The sequence below is a fragment of the Artemia sp. Qi Xiang Cuo genome, chromosome 7 (genome assembly GCF_049724085.1).
Source record: "Artemia sp. Qi Xiang Cuo chromosome 7, ASM4972408v1, whole genome shotgun sequence".
NCBI lineage: Eukaryota > Metazoa > Arthropoda > Branchiopoda > Anostraca > Artemiidae > Artemia > Artemia sp. Qi Xiang Cuo.
The window spans coordinates 20,725,350-20,746,888 of NC_142800.1; the positions used below are offsets into that span (position 1 = coordinate 20,725,350).

The window sequence follows — 21,539 nt, forward strand, 5'->3', positions numbered from 1 at the left end:
GTTAATCTGTGTAGATATGTTAATGAAGTGTTAAAGAAAGGAGAGTAACCCTGTTTTTTGGTGGAGGGGGAGATCATTATTATTTATGTTATTTTTTTTTGGGAATATATATGGAATACTGTGTTGTACGGCTTTGTTAGGTTTATGATGAGAAAAAAAATGCCTACTATTGATGTGCCTACTATTGATGTTCCTACTGTTCATGTGCCTACTATTGATGTGCCTACTATTGATGTGCCTACTATATGACTACTATTGATGTCGTAAGGAAAGGAGCGTAATTATTTTGGTGCTTTTTTTTTTGCTGGGAGGTGAAAAGATTTATTCTACTATTTTGTGATTTGAATTATTGAAGACTGTGCTGCAGGATCTTATTCAGATTATAATAAATATATTTATCTATTTATCTATATCCTTTTTTATTGCTCTCGTTCGACCAGTTTATAGCTAAAACACGACTATAATTCAGTGATTTTTGGCTTTTCATTGTATAATTTTCTTTATTTTGCTTCTTTTTTGTTTCTCCTTACCTGTCATCAATATCTTTTGTCAGCTTTTGGTTAATTTCTATAATATTAATGTTGCCGATAATGTTAACGATATGCCTCAAGTCACGGGAAGAAATTACACGCCATTCCTAATGTTAATTGACCTAATTCACTTTCTAAATTAATCTTCTCATCATTTCACTATATGTCCTAATACTAAACAAGCAACAGATGGAAAAGGTGTGAACTCCATGAAACCCCAATAAGGCTAAAAAACCTTTTTTCTCCTATTGAAATGAAACTTTCAGGGCACGCATACTGGACGAAGGGGATCATTCAACAACCAGAGGTGTCACGTTTAGGGGAGGGAGGAACCTCCCCCCAAATGGTTTTAGCCAGTCAGTAAAAAAAAATGAGTTGGTAAAATAGTGGCGCCTGAAAATTTTTTTAATAGGGAACTGGAGTGATATTCCTCTCTGCCTCCCACGCAATGAGATACGGTCAATTCCAGCTGATAAAAAAAAACATAAACTAATTTTAATCTAAATATTACCCAAATCAGTCAGTAAAAATGACCAACCAGTCCGTACTATTCATTGCTCCCCCCCCCCCCCAAAAAAAAAAACATTGTGGCGTTTGACCAATCTTTAAACACCACTATTAAATTTATTCTAAGAACCCTAATGACGCGTATCATAGTCCTATAGTCACATATAAAAATAAACCAAACACTTTATTAATACTGTTAATTGACCTAATTTACTTTCTAAATAACATTCCCCACCGTATCAAAAGAAGTCTTAATGGCCAAATAAAGTTGACGATTATTACGTGCTTCTTTCAAATCAAGCAATTGATTGACCTATACAATTTGTCCAAAGAAGTATATAAAGACTCAAATAAAAGAAACAAAATTAATTTAAGAGAGAATTGAAAGCAAAATATATTCAAATTAGATGCATGATAAAAAAAATCAAAAAGAAGAAAGGTGTGTTTTAAACGTGTAGTAGCAGCTTATAGCTTGGAAGCACATAAAGTGTAAAGCTAAGTGGCTATACATCTTTTTGGGGAAAGTGTCCTTGGATGTAACCACATGTCTATAAAATTTCAATCGAACCTCAGTACTTTCAATGAGTAGGCTATTTCAGCTCTGAAATGTTCCAAAGTGAACCACAAAATGGCCTATCTTCAGTATGTAAAAAAAGAAATCAGAAGTAAACTTCACAATGGCCTATCTTAAGTATTTAGAAAAAAAAAATCCGAAGTGACCCTCAAAATGGTCCATCTTAAGTATTTAAGAAAAGAAATCAGAAGTAAACCTCAAAATGGCCTATCTTAAGTATTTAGAAAAAAAAAATCCTAAGTGAGCCTCAAAATGTCCTATTTTAATTATTTAAAAAAAAGAAATACGAAGTACACAACAAAATGACCTATATTGAGTATTTATAACAAATAAAACCGAAGTAAGCCTCAAAATGGCCTATCTTAAGTGTTAAAAAAAAAAGAAATCTGAACTGGACCTAAAACTTGCATATATTGATCACATAGAGCAAATAAATAAGAAGAAAACCAAACAGAGACCAAATTTAATCACCTAGAGCATAGAAATCCGAAGTGAGTATCAAATGATCTTCATGATATATTAAAAAAAAAAGAAATCCAAAGTGAATTAAAAAAATGCAAATATTAAGTACCTAGAAAAAAGAAATCCGAAGAAAACCTCAAAATGGCCTATTTTAATAATTTATAAAAAATAAATAAGAACTGAACAACAAAATTGTCTATATTATTTGTTAAAAAAAAAGAAATCATAAATTTATAAAAAAATTTAAAAAATTAATTATTTATAAAAAATAAAACATAAGAAAAAAAAAAAGTGAGCAAAATTAAGAATTTATAAAAAAAAAAGTCTAAATGAATATCAAAGGACATCAATTAAGTGGTAAAAAAAAAGAAATCCGAACTGAAACTCAAACTGTCCTATATTAGTAAATTATAAAAAAGAAATACGAAGTGAGCCTCAAAATTGAATATATTCATCATAATAAAAAAAAAATAATAATAAAACATAAAAAAGGCATATATTAATCATATATAAAAAAGAAATTCTAAATGAACATAAAATTGCATATATTATTTGTTAAAAAAAAAAAATCCGAAGTGAACCTCAAAATGGCCTATCTTAAGTATTTAAAAAAAAGAAATCCAAATTGCGCTTCAAAATGGTCCATCTTAAGTACTTAAAAAAAAGAAATCAGAAGTGCGCATCAAAATGACACATCTTGATCACTTAGAAAAAAGAAATCCGAAGTGAGCCCAAAAATTGAATATATTAATCATTTAGAACAAAGAAAAACGAATTGAGCCTAAAAATGGAATATATTAATTATCTAAAAAAAGAAATCCGAAAGTTCGCAACAAAATTGAATATATTAATCACTTAGAAAAAAGAAATCCGAAGTTAGCCTCAAAATGGACTATCTTAATTATCTAAAAAATAAATCCGAAGTTAACCTCAAAATGGCCTACCTTAAATGTTTAAAAAAAAGAAATCCGAACTTAACCTCAAAATGACCTATCTTAAGTATTTAGAAAAAAAGAAATTCATACACCTATGTAAGAGAATAAGCCCGAACGTTAATATACCAAGGACAGTGAAAACAGAATCTGGTTATTGTAATTGGTTAAGTGGAAATTTGCACAAATTGCATTTATCTATAAAAATTAGTAAAAATCGGGAATTCAATTTCTAATGAAAAAGACCTCAATAAAAAGTTATGCATTTTTTAGTAGTAGTGGGCGCAAAAAAGAGGTTTAAAAATCAGCCAAAAATTAGCTAAAAACACATCGCACCAAATAGCTTAAACAGGTATAGCTTTCCTTTGAAGGAGTGGTTGCCATAAGAAATCAACAGGTTTTAAATGTTTGAATTTTAAGGAACGAAAACTGTCTGCAAATTTAATTAATTAGTGTTGCTTATTTTTTTACAATTCAACGTAGCAACACTGAAAAGAATATTGTAGCACGCTACTCTAAAAACATCCATAATTTTGAAACAAAAAGAAAAAAATGAAAATAACGGTTTTCATGTATAAGATAGATTTAAGAAACGGTTTTATTGTTAATGAATGCTTATTTTTTTTTTTCACTGGTAATTTAATAGGGTTATAATAATTTTGACCATGTACATGGTATAACCCCCCCCCCCCAAAAAAATATATATTTTTATATTTTATGTATCTGTAAGAACAATATTATGCTTAAATACCAGTAACTTGATTGAATAAATAATAGACACTTACATTTTTTGGCTCAAGTTTATATGTAAAAATGAATATTAAATGCAGATATAATCTAATAAATAATAGTTTTTTTAAAACAAAATATTAGCATTTAATATATCAAAGTAGCATACCTTCATAGAATATTAATCTACGTTAAAATCTAATAACTCGACTTCGCAAATATATTCTTAATGAATAGACTATGTTTTAAAGTTCTAAAAAAAATTATTACTCATTAATCTATAAGAACAAAATTAAGATGAAATAAAATTAAATTAATTTAAAAACTAATAGAAACTTGCATTTTTTGGCAAAATTGGCAATTCCCAAATGGCTGATGTCGAAATTAACTTTTATAAATAAATAAAAATATCGAGAGTAACAAACAAGATTCAAACTAAAAGCGAGCAGAAACTGTCCTGTAGAAAAATTATGATCTCCTTTAAAAAATCTCGGTTCATTTTGCACTTTTTTCAAAAAGGCAACAGGTCTATCTTTTTATTAAATTTTTACGAATTTAAAACCAAATCTGTTATTTTGTTTTAGATCAGCGTTATTATATAACAAGCACAGTTTTACATAATAAATATAGACATAGCTGAGCATTCTGCTGAGCAACGACATCTTTGTTTAAGTTGCATCGTTCTATCAATGATATCTTAATTATATTAATCATTGCAAATACTCTTTGGTGTTTGCTAGGACAATATTTAAAAAAAAGTGGCATTTTATATTCTATTTGCAATTTCTCCACTTCTGAGATTGATATGAAAATCTGAAGAAACCACCTTCCAAAAAATTGAAAAATTGTGGTGCGAAACTAGATTTTTGAAGCTTTACCCCTCTCTCCTGACTTGCGGACAAAAACTTTTATTCCTCCTAGGGGGAGGGGTGATTTTACATAGCTACGAAGATGTGAAAGGGGCAGTAATCCCCTGAAAGACCAAAAATATATTTATATAGTACTTATTTTTGCTATTCTGAAAAAATATGGTATTTTCTGACAATTAATTTTGCCGCAGAAAAAATTTTGCAGGCTTACCCTCTCCCCCTTTTGGGAAAAAAAACGGACCTCCGGACTGAAAATTCTATTTCTCCTGGGGGAAGGGGGCATTACACTACTATGAAGATTGACAGGGGATAGTATTCCCCTGAAAGGCAAAAAAAAATTTATAAAGTACTTGTTGTTGGATATTCTAGATAAATATGGCTTTCTTCTGACATAATAATTTTCCTCCGGAAAAATTTCTGCAGCCTGACCCCCACCCGCCCCTCCCCCTCAAAAAAAACATAACGATGATACTATTTGTTTAAACACTTACAGAAAACGGTCATTGCTACTTCAGTCTTCATCGGAGTTGGTGTCATCAAATTTCCGGCTTCGCATCTGAACTTAGCACCGTTGTCAGTTGAATTGGCTACAAACGTATACTCATTCCGAGACTCACGACCTGAAGTTCGGTATGAAGTATCGACTCGGACATTATTTTGATACCAAATAACTTGAGCTAGCGGGTTGCCTCCGCGAGCGACGCAGATGAGATGGACTTCTTGACCAGTTCGAATTGTTTCACCCTCAGTGTAGCCAATAATTTCTGGTGGACCTGGCGGATCTAAAATTTTCCAAAAGGTTTAGTAGCTTTTAGACAAGTAGCCGTAAATACATGCTTAAGGACCCAGCGAGTACATTTTGGGTCTTATTACAGTAAGATGTTATCTATGTCCTATGTATACATACATTTCTAAAATTTTTGGAAACTCGGAACTGACACATTTATTCGAAATTATTTAAATTTATTCGAGAAAATTTAACTGAAAAATGTGTCGGAAAGTTCTGTGATAAAATAATGATATCTATCTCGACAAAACATTTTTACATTTTATATAGATTTTAATACATTTTACATAAAAAATTTTTTTGTGTGTCAAATAACATTTTTTGAATTGCCGAAGGCGAGATGTGACTTTCTTTCGTTTTGAACGACATCTTCTTGAAGCATATATGGTTCTTGTGGCCAAGAGACAAAAATGGTTTATGCATATAAGATACTAACCGCTAAATGTTGAACTAACGCCAGAATTTTAAACAAATGACAGTTTCCTATTCCATAACCTCGAATTATTTTCTTCTGGAATTATTTTCCCTCCAAAAGTTTTACCAGTTTTATACAAGAACTAGGTTCTCCAACTATGCTATATTTTCATTTATACACTCAAACAAAAACGGAAACAGTTTCTAGTATAGAAACAGCTAGGGGAATATAACCGGAAGAATATCTCGGGAGCAAAAACACCATGTGGAGTCTGTTCTGTTCTTAGATGTTGAAAGGCTGAATATACAAAACCTAAATACAATTTCCAGTACTGTCATTTTCAGTGGTTTTTGAAAGAACGCTGTGTGAAACTCGATGTAAAAACGAGATTTTTTATCCTGCCCGAGACTCTAGGCGGGTGTGCCTTTCCAAAGGCTAACACGCAAGTATTTGTCCAATAAAAGAGTCATACTTACTCCCGCCGTTTACCCGTGCCATTTAACAAAACACTTGGAATACTATAGGTTTAACCACTCGCCTACGAGTCCAGGGGACTTATTGGTCATGTGTCAATCCTCTGACACGGTATTCCACCTTTAGACTACAAGCGAATTCAGTCCCAGATTTTGCATATAAGTCCAGTGGACATTATTCGTCACGCGTCAACCCAAAACCAATCCAATATTTGATCCCTTAGTTCTATGACTATCTACCTTAGTTCTGCCCTAGAAATAACGTATGGGCAGATGATAGATAGACTTGCCTATCCACAAATGAAATGACATCATTTTTATACAATCCGAAAAAGGGCTTATGCCAGATTTGCCATGTCACTCACTCTGACTATCTGTCTTGGCTTTTTCTACAATTAGCGTATAACTTGAAATCCGCAACTACTTGATTTTAATTCAAGAGTTTGAATATACAAAACCTTCGCTTCCGATACAATTTCCAGTACTGTCATTTTCAGTGGTTTTTTGAAAGAACACTCTGTGTGAAAGTCGACGTAAAAACGAAATTTTTCATCCGATTTTTATGTTAAAAGTCTGAATATACAGAATTTCAACTTTCGATACAATTTCAGGGACTGTCATATTCACTACACTCTCAGGAGAATATCACAAGTGTAAAATCATCCTGTGAAATTTTGTATCCTTTATTTTCATGTTGAAAGGTTGAATAAACACAACCTAAACTTTCTATACAATTTCAATTTAGTTTTTTTTTTTTTTTTTTTTTTTTTTTTGAAGGACAATCTTGACGTAAAAACAGTTAGCGATATTTTTTATCCTTTTTTATGTTAAGAGTTTGAATATATAGAATCTAAGCTTTCAATAAAAATTCAGGAACTGTCATATTCACTGCACTTTCAAGAGAATATCACAAGCGTAAAATCGCCCTGTAAAATTATCCTTTATTTCGATCTTGAAAGGTTGAATATGCAAAAACTAAACTTTCAATACAATTTTAAATGCTCTCGTATTCAGTACTTTTTCTACTTTTTTTCAGTACTTTTTGTTTTATTTAGTACTATGTGAAACTTGACATAAAAATAATCGATGAAATTTTAACCCTTTATTTTGATGTTAAATGTTGAAAACAGCAAAACTGGGCTTTCAATGCTTTTTAAAGCAGTGTCATATTCACGGGGTTTTCAGAAGAGTAGCGAAATTGCAGATAACTCTGTAAAATTTTATATTCTTAATCTTGATGTTTAAGGGCCATTATATAAAATATAAGGATTCGACACATTTTAAGTACCTTCACTGGTTTATATACCGGGACACTTTAGAATTGTATCATTTATTCTTATCAGTGGCAGTTCTGGTCTTTCTCGCGTCTGTGATAAAATCTTGAACAGCACCCCCCCCCACAAAAAAAAAATATTGTGATTCCATTAGAATTCATGAATGTAGTTTTGGCGACAATAAGTTCTTGATATGCTTATATAATATAATTAATATAATATAACATTAATTTAATATAATTTGATAGTATAATATATCATACTTAATAATAGCACTTTTTCAAGAGCTGTCACCTTTTGATATTCCTTAGAATTTTTTTTTAATTGTAGCTGTTTATAATTGTTAATTATTGTAGTCGTTGTAATTGTTGTTACAATTGTTACACAAAATTGTTACACGTTGTAATTGTTACAATTGTTCTGTTACAATAATAACCTGTTACAATTATAAATTGTAATAATCATAATTATTAATTATAATCAGTATTGTAATTGTTTGATTATTAACGGTTTGGAGGGAATATCACTCACAAACTATAATCCAATCCTAATTCAGTTCAATATTTAATTAAACTTATAACTTAAAAAATATAATTCAGTATAATGCAAACTGATTTAATATTTTTTTAGATTTTGTAAGGCTACTTGGAAAGTACTTAAAATAATGAATGTCCAGTACTTAAAGATAGTTAACGTCATTGCCAGTATATTCATTAAAACTTACTTCAAGTAATAGAAACTAATTAACGTTCCAGGGTTACCGACAATCTCCAGTAATTGCTGTAATTTTTCCAGTCTTATAGTTAAAAAAAAACTTTTTATTATCAAATTAATGCTTGTAAAATGATCCTTTCTTCCGAAAGGCTGACAGTAAAAAATGTCTTACATTTCGCGTTCCTCAAAAACAAACAAATAAATACTGTCTCAAAGCCGCAAATTAGTTTATATAACGGTTTTTATTCTTTACTAGGTCATTAAATTATTCTCGAGAAGGACATTTTCCAAAGAATTTTCGACAACCGTTGCGAAATACAACCTTCCATATCAACGAAACGTTAAAACCCGCCCCGGCCGTATACGGGGGGATGTGTTTGTGGGGTTCGAACCCCCCCCCCCCCGAAATGTTTGATTCGTAAAAACTTAACAAAAATGGATATAAACAAATTTTTATGCGGTTTTTTAGGTTTTTGTGTAGCCCCCCCCCCCCCCGAAAAAGAATCTTAGAGTAACCCCCTCCCCCGAAAAAAAATAAGGGGTTTTGCAGTGTTAACAGCTAAAAGATGTTGATGTTTTTAAAGACAGTGCTCAAATACTAGGCTATGATCAATTTATATAACATTTTATTCAGAAGCGCATCCAGGATTTTTTTTCGGGGGGGTTTACTTTTTGGGGGGGGGGGTACATAAAAACCTCAAAAAACACATACAAAATTTTTTTATGTCCATTTTTGTTACGTGTTAACGAGTCAAACACACAGTTCGGGGGGGGTTCAAACCGGGTAGCCCCCTGGATACGGCCTTGATTTTATTATATCTTGAATAGGTACTTAAAAATGACTTAAAAGTAACAAATGTTCAGTTCTTAAACTAACTTCATTAAAAATTAATTGATTAAAACGTACTTAAGTCAATTAAAAATAATCGATGTCTAAGGACTGGCTACTGTCTCCATTAATTATTGTAATTCACATGTCTTATTATAAAAAAAAACTCCTTCTTTAAAAAGCTGACAAAAAGGAGTATATAAATGTTGGTGATTTTGCTTCTCTATTAAGGCCTTAAAGCGTTCTTAGGAGATAATTTTCTTCCAAAGAATTTCCAACAACCATTAACTAATAGCAGATAATTTTTCTCCCGCACTTAAATTATCATCATCTGTTCAGAGCCTAACGACCCCCAAGATAGTTCTTGTTACACGTTTATCTACTAAATTTTTATTCATTATTTTCCAAAAAGATCTTGTCTGGAAGACTAAAATACAGACTTAATTTAAATAATTTTACTAGTCTGGAGAAAGAAAGTCTATGTTAAAAAAACATGACTTAATTATGTAGGCCTACCCTCGGACAAGCTAATGAAGTTGAAATATATTAAAATTTATATTCTCTCTGAAACATGCGATTTTGTGACAAGTCTAGAGCTTTAATTTGCCCCGAAAGCACAAGACTCTTGAACGGCGTTGCTAACGCGGTACAACTGTATTGTTTTTGATAGAATTTAGAGGCCCTGGTACAATGCGGTACATACCATTTTTTGGAACAATACAAATTCTTCGGTACATTTTGGTTTTACTTCTTGCTTTCTGACCCGGATATCTGTTCAAGCTTTAGCTTATCAAAAATTTTCTTCTTGCTATGGCAAATATTAAATTTTAAATCTTACCTCCTATTCAGAAGGTAAAAAATTAATCTCTTGCGGTACAATTTTAGTCGGAACACTGGTACAGTTTATTTTAAAGTATTGGCAATGCTGCTCCAATGTAATAAAGCGCCAATGACACAGTAGGCTTTATACTTTCACAGTGTAGGGGGCAGTAGCCAAACTCTTGTCTTTAGTGATTTGTGTTCGTTTTGAGCTTGATTTGCATATTCAATATAAGTTTTACTCGTTTTAAGATTTATTTATTATTACTACCTGTAGTATGTATGTTTGCTATGATTGTTTATTTAATTTCTGTTCGTTTTGTGTTTCATTTACTCTTTAGTAGTAATTTCTGGTCGTTTTAAGCTTGAATTGTTATAGAAATTTATTTCTGCTGTGGCCTTTGCTTTTCTTTGAAAAACTTCTTTTTCGAAAAGTTTTTTCTTAATTAATTTATGTCCGTCTTCGATTGCCAAAGTTTCAAGTTTTTTAACATCACCCACATCAAAATCTTTTTTATTTTTCATCATCAAACTTTCATCAAAGTATCAAAACTAGTATCAAAGCAAAGAAAGAATCAAAGTAACAATAAGCGACTTGCATAACTTACAGCCCTTGCCCGGGGGGCTGGAGGGATCTCAGAATTTTAAATCGATAACAATTTTGGCCCTGATCGGTCCAAAAATTTTAACCTGCAGAAGAAAATAGCAACCGAAACTATCAAGCGCAACTAGAACTTTCATTTTTTTTTTTATTTGAATGAGCTCTTTTCCGAAATTCTACGACGACAACTTTGACATGATCACCCAAAAACAAACAAACGAATAAACACACATCCTTTCTGCAACAGGGTACTTGGACACACTGAATATGACTGTTGAAAGTTATTAACTAAGGCTTCGGCTAGATATCTAAGGCTAGTAGGGTTACTGAATATTCAAGCTGGGTATCTTTATATTTCCAAATTTAGAACGTGATTGTGGCAGTGAGGAGACAAGGTAAACAAAATATATAAAAAAAAGAAGATTTATCGGTACATTTACCCCTGGTCCAAATAATACTATACCTACCAGCCATAAAAGGATGTGAATATAATGACCTTTCAGTACCATTTGCCCTTAATCGACGTTATCATGACCTTGTATCAACAACACACTACTTCACTCTAATTTTTCTCTCTTCTTTATAAAGTCAAGAACACCTTTTTTTTTCCCTATAAAATGTAATCACATTTCTACTTTAGACAGGTTTGTGATTGAAAAAAATACTTGTTGGATTATCAAATATCAGAACCAGACATCTTTCTATATATATATATATATATATATATATATATATATATATATATATATATATATATATATATATATATATATATATATATATATATATATATATATATATATATATATATATATATATATATATATATATATATATATATATATATATATATATATATATATATATATATATATATATATATATATATATATATATATATATATATATATATATATATATATATATATATATATATATATATATATATATATATATATATATATATATATATATATATATATATATATATATATATATATATATAGTGTGTGTGTGTGTGTGTGTGTGTGTGTGTGTGTGTGTGTGTGTGTGTGTGTGTGTGTGTGTGTGTGTGTGTGTGTGTGTGTGTGTGTGTGTGTGTGTGTGTGTGTGTGTGTGTGTGTGTGTGTGTGTGTGTGTGTGTGTGTGTGTGTGTGTGTGTGTGTGTGTGTGTGTGTGTGTGTGTGTAGATAGATGTGTGTATATATATATATATATATATATATATATATATATATATATATATATATATATATATATATATATATATATATATATATATATATATATATATATATATATATATATATATATATATATATATATATATATATATATATATATATATATATATATATATATATATATATATATATATATATATATATATATATATTTTAAATATCTTCTAAGACTGTGGCAGTGAGGAGACAAGGCCATACAAAATGTGAATAGTGTGATCTGTCAAAAGCAGTTCTCCCCTTTTCATTGACCTCATTTGTAAGAATTCTCTCCTCATTCTAATGATCAAAGAAATCAACAAAAAATGTCGTTTGAAGAAACACACACAAAAAAATAAGAAAACGTGGTCTGTAAAAATGATTGTTACAGCTTCATTGTAAAGACCATTGAAAAGGAATTGTAGCACATAAAAAGAATCCAATTCTGAGACAATTTCTTTTTTAACAATGATCAACAATGTATTCAACAATGTATTCAAAACCTGGTAGACTATCTGAATCACCCTTACTGTATGCCTATCTGCCTTCAAGGCAGATAGGCTCTCAAGGCGTTCTTCACTTTGATCAAGTTAATTCAAAAATCCAATGATGAGACAATTTTCTTTTCTCTCATACTCGAAAACTACGATTTTTAAGATTTTCTTTTGGTTCTTTCAAATTTTTGAAGCTTCTAGGACAGCTCTATGTAAGCTGCTTACATTCATTTAGAGATCTTTATCATCGAAAATTCTATTCATAGAAAATACTTCGGAAATAAAGACTTGGGTAAGACGAGTCTCCCCCCCCCCCGAGCCTTGACCTTTTCTATTACCGTCGCAATATTTTCTTATATTTTTGATATAGTTCAAGTATTATCTGCTTCTTTTTACAAAATCTTGTCATCAAAATGCCACCCACTTTCTAAAACAAATTTCTAAGTGTGTCTGTGATCACTGCGTCAATCAAAACAAGGGATTTTAATTTACCGTGTGTTACTTCTTTACTTTTTTTTTCTATCTTTTTCATTTGCGTTTTGTTGTGACATTGTTTTGTTTTGTTTCGCTACTCTGAAAAAGATCATCATTTTAGTACATTAAGATTATGTCTGCCGAAGTTAAATTTGTTCCTCCTACTCTTCCAAGGAATTTATGTTCTTATTTTTAAAATTTTTTTGATATTTTCAAAAATATATGTCATCAGACGAAGTGTCATCAGAAAATAATTTATCCAAGTGTCAAATTGTTTGTGCCATCAAAGTGTCATTGTTTTATCTGTCATTGCAAAAAGTGTTATCATTTTTTGCTTCTGTCGTCGAAGAGACTGTAATTGTTTTGTGGCTGATCACATGATTATGACAAAATTAATGATTAAGGATTAAATTAATGATTACATTATGATTTTATTAAGCGTACTAATAAAACAAATACTTCACAGCAAACATAAGTGATATTAATCTTTTTATTTTTTTTCAATTTGGTAGATTTTTTTGTAAACTTACCTTTATGCTAAGGTTTTATTTAAACATTAATTTTTACCCCCCCCCCCCCACAATAAGATTTGATAGGAACTTTAAATATAAACAATAATTAATATTTAAACCGGTAGAACTGAACGAACACTACCCCCTAGGAATCGAAAATTAAAACACGAAACAAACAAAAAAAAAACAACAACTATCAAATGAGGAAGAATTCATATATTCAGCTATTTGAAGCTGACTCAGCTATTTGAAACTGATTCAGAAATGATAGCTATTACTTCTACTAATCTTAACGGTAAAAGCTCGTTGCGAAGACAAATTTGTGGTATCGGAAAATAGCTTAACCCCCAAAATGTCTGATCGAAACGAAAGCTGCACCATCGGAATCACTATAGCCGAAAACCCGATTTCAGTGAATTAAAGTCTTGAAAAACAAGGGAATCACTTTTTCATATGTAATATAAAGATCCGCAAGAATTTAAAGTATTTGCAAATTTACTAAATGTACAAATTTTGGGGCCAACATTTCCAAAATACAAGGAGAGAGACAAGTACTAATTCGATTTCCAGAAGTTGGTGATGGATGATCTCGTTTGTTCCAGATTTATCTCCACGAAATCAGATTCATGAACTCCTCCTTTCAACGTGACAATACAACATCAATCAAAGAAGTCGACATAGATCAACACTTGAACAAACTGTAGCGCAACAGCGACACTACTAAAAAAACAAACAGAACAGAATTGTTTAAAAAGCTAAACATATATAGACTCAAATCCCTTTTTGATCTATACATAAAATGCAACAAAGAAAAAGTTTATATCGACCGTCATTCGTATCACTCATCATCATCATCATTATCATTCGTATCAGACTATGTCAGGTAAGTATGATCAAAGGTAACAATGTTGTCATTTGGAACAAAATAAAAATGTGTTGATTCCGTATTCATTCATATACTTCAAATCATAAACAATGTCACAACACAGTCCGCCAGTGCCACAACACAGTTAAACAAGTTCATTAAAAAATAACGAAAAAATATACGATTTTTGATATCCGATTCGGTAGTTGATATACAAGAAGACCTAACTATTGGGGGGTCAGGGGGGGGGGGGCTAATGGTTGACGAGAAATGTTTTTTAAAATAAAATATTTTGGTAAAGTTTGATGTCATAGTATCCTCTATTTATGTGTTTAAAAATAACTTTTGAAATGAAAATAATTACAATTAAAAAAAATTAATAATTTTCAAAAATAATTTTCTTGTTATGTGGTCAGCAGAACGTCATGTGCCTTTTTATGTTTACATGTTTTATTCATGTTTTTATTCATGTTTTTTTCATGTTTACATGTTTTATTCATGTTTTATTTATGTTTACATGTTTTATGTTTACATTTATGTTTTATGTTTATGTTTACAAAAACTTTTAATATTTTATATTATGTTCTATTCAAAGTCTAGTCTTTATTTCGAACCTCAACGCTCTTGGATGTGGTGATTCAAAAGATGCTAAAACTAAGATTCACAGTCCACTTCCACGAATCAAGCAAGTTCAATAAAGTAATTCAATCCATTTTAATCGGTTTAAAAAAAATTAGAAGCTTTTGTTTTTATGTATTTTTTTTTAATATAAGCTATATCCTCTTTTTTCACTTATAGATATAGTTGCGAAATGGATATTTAGCCTTTCCTATCACATCTTAGATGCCTACAGACTACAGCTTGTACACAGACTGGTCCTAAATTGAAGTTAAAATAGTCTGAACACTTTTCCATTCTTCTACTGTTCTGTAAAATTAATTCTATTTTATATAATGTCTCTTGAATTACCCTAGCAGCCCTCTTCTGTTTACCACAAGTAGGTGCACTATTTCACGACAATATAGGGAGGGGGAACATTTTTAATTTTTGTTAAGAAGATACAAAGACAGGCATTTTTCGAACTACAAGGGGGAGGGGGGTTACTGGTTTTTTTTTCATCCGACTTTTTAAAAATAAAAATGCCAAAAAAGGTATTTTTCAACACCCCCCCTCCAATTAAAAGTAATCCAGGCCCCCGAAAAGAAGTTGTTATTATTTTAAAATTTCTTTCTTGAAGTTTAATGATCGATTAACCTATAAAAATATATAAATAAATTATAAAAATATGTTTTAAAGTAAACTAAAAAGGACTTACATAGCACGCTAAGCTGAACCGATACTTTTTTCGATGTTACAAGTGTTATGGCTGGATGCTTCGCTTCGCACGTATATTCTGCTCCGTTATCGTCAGCTTGGGGTCGAACTGTCAATTTAGATCGAGTGTCAAAACGGTTCGTCTGATCACCCGGGGTTGTTTCGTCTTCTCGAACTCCTGAAATTAAAGAATTGCAAAAAATAAAAGGCAACTTAAGAGTCGGGAAACTAAAGTCCATCTCACCGAAAAAAAAATAACCGAAGCCATCTAGCGTCACTAGGAGATGAGTTAAATATAAAAATACAAAATACAATTATCTGCTGTTTTATTCAATTGTTTTATACTTTCACTTTCCATTGGGCGGACGACACAAAAACACTATCAAAAATAAAATATAGTTATATTTGTGTATATGTTTCTTCTAATAGCTCATTTTATGCTGAGAAAACATATCCTAACATACCTACATGGGCGTAGGGAGGGGGGGGGGGGCGCTGCCCCCCTAGACCATCAAAATTAACTTATATTGGGCTTACCAATAAAATGTTTTTCCCAGCTTTTTATCCCTGCGCATCAAAAAAAATATGGCCTGCCCCCCCCCCCTAGTCCATTGTCTGACTCCGCCCATGAATACCTATAAGAATAACAAAAGACAACAAGATAAACTACCCACAAAACAAACTATTATAAAACAAACCTATTTTTTTTCTTTTATAAAATATAAGTATGGATCCAAAAACACATACTCATATTTTAATCAAATAAATAGATTCATATTTTAATCAAATAATATTTTCTTTTCTATTAGCCTAGTTTTGTGCGATAATGCCTTTTATCAGTGGTGTTGTGCTACTAATTTTCCATTAAACGCAATTTATGTCTCTCGTTTTTTTTTTTGTTTTTTTTTACCAGTATTGCAAACAATTTAAACCGACATTTTTTAAAAAAATAAAAAATTATTTAAAATTTTTTTAATCAAAGGCCGCATCCAGGATTTTTTGGGGTGTGGGGGTTTACAATTTTTTTTTTTTTTTAAACGCATCAAAAATTTGTTTTGTTTACTTTTATTGCAATTTTTCGAGTGTAACTATATTTTGGGGGCCCCCCCCCTGAATACGACAGGGTGGTAAGGTAATTAACCCCTATATACCCTTACAGTCATGCTAAGGTACACTCTCATTCAAGCTCATATTTGTTATGGTATCAATAAAGATTAATAAAGAATAAAAAAAGTGGTTGGTATATTTGATATGAGATTAATTGCCTCTTTTTTATTCAGTTTGGTCTTATTTCAGTCTTTACTATGATTTTTTTTCCATTCTTCTTTTTGATGAATCTTGATGATTAAGGACCTTAGACAATTTGTCACGGTTCCAGTTTTATCAGGACGGTCAGGACGCTATTATTTCCCTTTTTAAATTCTTATTAAAAAAGGGGGGTTTTCTAATTAGATGTTATGTCTTTCTAATACTTTGTCTCTTCTCTCTTTTACAGCTACTATCTTTCGATTCTTTTATTTTGTCAAATCCTGAAAATACATTTCTTATATGCTACCATTAGAGACCAGTGGCAGGGTTAAGACACGTGAAGCCAAAAGTTTGTGTATTTTGGCTGCATAGCCAAAATACACAAAAAAGGTGAAACTGATATTTTTTTTTCCATAATGAGTTTAGAAAGTGAGAGAGATTTCTTTCATGATTGTTTTCCCCACTAGTCACACGCGGAAAGATATAACTTCTTTATAGAAGGAAAAAGACCCGAGAAATATTATTAAATAATAATCATAAATAAAATTATAATAAAAATAATTATCACAATGATAATCATGTCGACTTTTTGAATATTCTACAGAAAAGCAAAAATGAGGTTTGTGAAGCTATTCGTGGAAAACAGCTTTTTGTTTTATTATTATTTTGAACCATTATTATTATTATCAACTATTATAATAATATAGGATTTAGATGAAAAATATTTTTAGCGCCTCTATCTCAAGACAGCTCCTTTCAGCATCTTAATACAGCTTAACATGTTTTATGTATATAATACTGAAATGAAGGCACATTATTAATCTACATTCTGAAATTTTTCCTTTTTTTTCTTTGTTAAGGAAAAAACTGTTAAAGTATGAGTTTAAATTACATTAGAGTATGAGTTAAATATAAGAAATTATGAAAATTAAAGATGCGCTCTTCTGTTTGGGGCAAAGCAAAAATATCATGTCATACTCCTTGACTGAGTACACAATGGCCTTAACCAACAAGAAAATGACACTAACAACTTTTTTGATATGTATGACTGTAGATGTTTTAAGAGAAGGTTACTTCATTAGAAACTTTTAAACATAGACGGCAGGAAATTGATTCATTTTCTCTCTTAATTGCATATTCAGTGGCACTAATTCAAGAAACTAAGTGAAGAGGGGGGAAGCCGGTCCTAGGGGGCAACATGGGCAGTTTCCCGGGCACTGTGGCTCGGGGATGCCCGGGAGCTTCGGAATTAGCCACATTTATCCAATATTTCACTTTCATTCCGTTTTTTTTTGCATTTTCTTGGTTTACTGATGAGTGGGCGTTATATATTTGTGAATCGGGCCCTACAACCCCTCGTACCGGCTGTGAGGGGAGGGGGGAGGGGCAAGGTTTTTTTTCAATCCTTATAAATGGAGTTTCACCCCAACAGCGCCGAGAGATATTGTATTCTAAATAACTTTTTATTGTCAAAAGCAGCAAGAGGCAAGAAAAACACCAATTACGGGATATCATACCCAATTTTAGAAAATGTAGATGGGGCGAAAATAGTATTTCCTTTTTTGTGTTTGGTCATTTTAAAAATTTGTTCCCTTAATAACCGATAAAAATTTTTTTATAATTAAATGTTTTTTTCTTAGGGGCGGCTCTTTAGCCCCCCCTTCCCTTTACCTGTCTGATTCGATGCGGATTATTACAAGTTCTGTGTTTCAGTTCACGTTTTTTAGGAGTTTTTAATCCAGTTTTTGTTATCTGGTGCTATTCAATATTTTGTCGTAGTCTTTCCCCCAACAACTTTTTGGAACTGAAGACGGTAAAACGGAGATCTCCACGAAATATTTCCTTCAAATATTCAAAAAAAAATGGTACTGGTGCATTAGATTGTCACTTCTAAAAAGTCAAGTTTGGTTAATGCTAATGAAATAAAATAAAATAGGATGAATATACAATTGTTTATAAAAAAATTTGGGACATATTTTTGCATATGTGGGTGAGGTGGAGGGGGGGGGAGGGAAGCCGATCATATATTAAATACGTAAAATAACCTACCCTACGTACCCCCCCCCCCTAAACCCCCAAAAAACAACCGTTTAAATGTCGTGAACGCAATCAAAACTACTCTTTACATTCCATTTCAAGAGACCACTGTTGAGAAATAACCATTTTGGCAGGCTTCGTCAGTCATTAGTACATAAAAGTGACCATCTAATGCACAAGTACCAAAAAAAATTCCTTCAAATTTTTCCTTCAAATTCGACGTCTAACAATACTTAGACCTTCGCGTCCATCTTGTTTTCTATATTTAAAAATGCTTCCTAAACTGACATTTAACCCAGGCAGCAATTCCTGAGTCAATTCTATCAAAAAGGGCTATATATGTGGCATATTTAGTAAAGACTTATCAGAAGCAGTGGTAAGCAAGATAAAGGACTTACCAATTTCTATCTTCTTATTTCTTTTGTACCAAACAACCTCAGCCGCTGGTTTAGCTCCACGAACGAGGCAGATAATAACCAATTCTTCGTTTTCCTTTATGTCAATTTTTCCGTTTGTTGGGACGTCTAACAAGTCCAGGGAAGTAGGGGGTACTAAAAAAAGGGTTAATTAGTTCTTTTTCCTTTTTTATTTCCCTTTTCGTTTTAATTTCCTTTATATTTTTCTTTAGGTTCGAATTTAGGGTATTATTTTATTTATGCTGGTTCATACTTATCAATTTGATCAGTTTGCCTGTTCAGTTTTTCTAGATAAAAAAGAAAAAAATATTGTTAACCACTGTTATCAGCTGATTTCAACTTTAACATTATGGGAAGCGAAATTCGATATAATAGCAGAAGAAGCAACACGAACACGACTTATAAGATCGACTATAGTAATTCAAAGGGCGTTATTTTGACTAAATAAGATTTATGATCAATCCTCTCACGGTCAGTGTATTCCGTTTTGCCATGCCTTGTGGGATCCTTAAGATATTTAGAAGTAATTTTTTTCAGCATGTCTTATATCCCCTTTTTCTAACGTGCTGACATCGTTGTCAACTGGTGCATCTGATATCAAATCAATTTTGTGCAATTTTTGAATGTCTAAAAAAACCTCATTGCACAAACAGATGAATAGTACTTAGCTCGTATCATTAAACTTTCTCAATATTAAAACGGGGACTGAAGATAAATGGAGACGCCACTGACATGCCACATAGTGTCGAGGCAGCGAATCCTAAGTCAATGGCATTAATAAAAGCTAGCATAGGCCATTATGGTCATGACTTCTTATCAGAGACAGTGGTAAGCAGGGTCGGATCTAGTGGGAGGTTTTAGTATACGTGACCCTTCTTAGAAGGCTAAATATTGCGCTAATTATAGGGGTGAAAAGGGTTGAAATAACCAACGGTGGAGTTTCGTATCCTAACTCATAATTTTGCATATTGTGATAATATCTTACCTGGTATGCGATTGGCCTTTAAAAATGCTCTACATAAATTGAATGATTGAATTGCCATTCAGTATTTTATTTTTATTCAGTTACCCCTTCACCGCTACACCGAGAAGGTCTTCCTATTTAGTTTTTTATTTGTTTTTAAGTTTAGTTTTTTATATTATCTTTGGATTTTTATCGGTATTTTCTTTATTATTCTGCACTGAGGACGGTCAAGCAGAGGTCTTGACCGGAATATTTCCATTGTGATCTGCATTTTCTTCACTGGTGGTTTTTATCCTCGTTTCTCTCTTCTTACGGTTTATAGTTTGTCACGATTAGCCAGCGTTGACTCAGTACTTATATATTTTTTGTACCCCCCCCCCCCCGAAAAAAAATCATGGATACGAGCCTGCTGATACTATGTTGACTTTTCAATACTGCATTAAAAACAAAATTTGCTGGTAAAATTACATATTAAGTCGTCAAGTCTTAGCATCAAGTCTTAAATTATTGTAGTATGAAAGATGCTAAGGAGTCGTTGGCTTTTTTTTTCTTCTTCTTCTTTATTAGAATTATCAGAAATTTCATCTTAATCATAAATAACTGATAAAAAACGAACGTTTTCAGATTTTCATTGTTGTCTTGAGGATGCCTCGCACCTCATTATTTAAAGTTGAATTTGAATATTAATCTCCAACGTAATAAGATAGTAATTAACTCTATTAAGAAATAATTGAATTTCAACTTGGGAAACTTCCAGAAAGACACACGCTCTTCTAATACTACTATTTCATCGTGAATTATTTGTCGTGTCAACTTTCTTAAGAGTTCCTTCAAGGCCTTTTTGTCTATTCCAATGACCAAGATTGCTAAGGATACCTGACTATTTCTAGGTAACGGCTAATAATTTATTCAGCATAGCTGGAGACAAATCCTTGAGATTTGGATGGGAGGGAGATGAGACAAGGAAAATCTAAGGGAGCTATTGGCGAAGTAGCATCGTGAATAAAAGGCAATATATTAGAAATAGAAAACCGGAATCTCTCACAATCAAAATCGTCTAGCCTGAAATACCCACAAGGTTTGCTGGTCTATTTGTCAGCACGGACGCCCAAAGATAGAGAGGGGGAGGTGATTAGTAAAATATATAGCCAAAAAAATGTAAATTTTGAAATAAAGAGAATAAAGTGGTGTTTTGTATAACCATACTTTTGCTACAAATCTCTGCTCATCAGGGGCGAATCTCCAGCGTTTTTATTGGGGGGGGAGGCAAGAGGGGTCCATACCTGAATAGTCAAAGGGCATGGGATGTATAATATTTTTTTTTTCCATATTATTGGGGGGGGGGTAGCTACCCCCCTTGCCACCCCCAAACGGCGCCCCTGCTGCTTATGGTGGTAAGATATGATGGTTGTTAAAGTAGTCTTTTAGTGGCCCGGTGATGAGTCAAATGAAAATTATGTATGGCTCAATATAGTGTAAG

At 31.8% G+C, this 21,539-nt stretch overlaps 1 protein-coding gene across 1 annotated transcript in view; it reads right to left on the bottom strand.

Moving 5' to 3' along the window:
• LOC148950044 (nephrin-like) overlaps window positions 1–21,539 on the bottom strand; it is a 295,913-nt gene that overhangs the window by 155,263 nt on the left and 119,111 nt on the right. The window contains exons 4-6 of the mRNA XM_089092085.1: window positions 19,078–19,230; window positions 15,396–15,572; window positions 5,095–5,385 (exon numbers count right to left, since the gene is read on the bottom strand). Coding sequence (XP_088948211.1) covers window positions 5,095–5,385; window positions 15,396–15,572; window positions 19,078–19,230 — 621 coding nt within the window. The remainder of the gene's footprint in view (window positions 1–5,094; window positions 5,386–15,395; window positions 15,573–19,077; window positions 19,231–21,539) is intronic.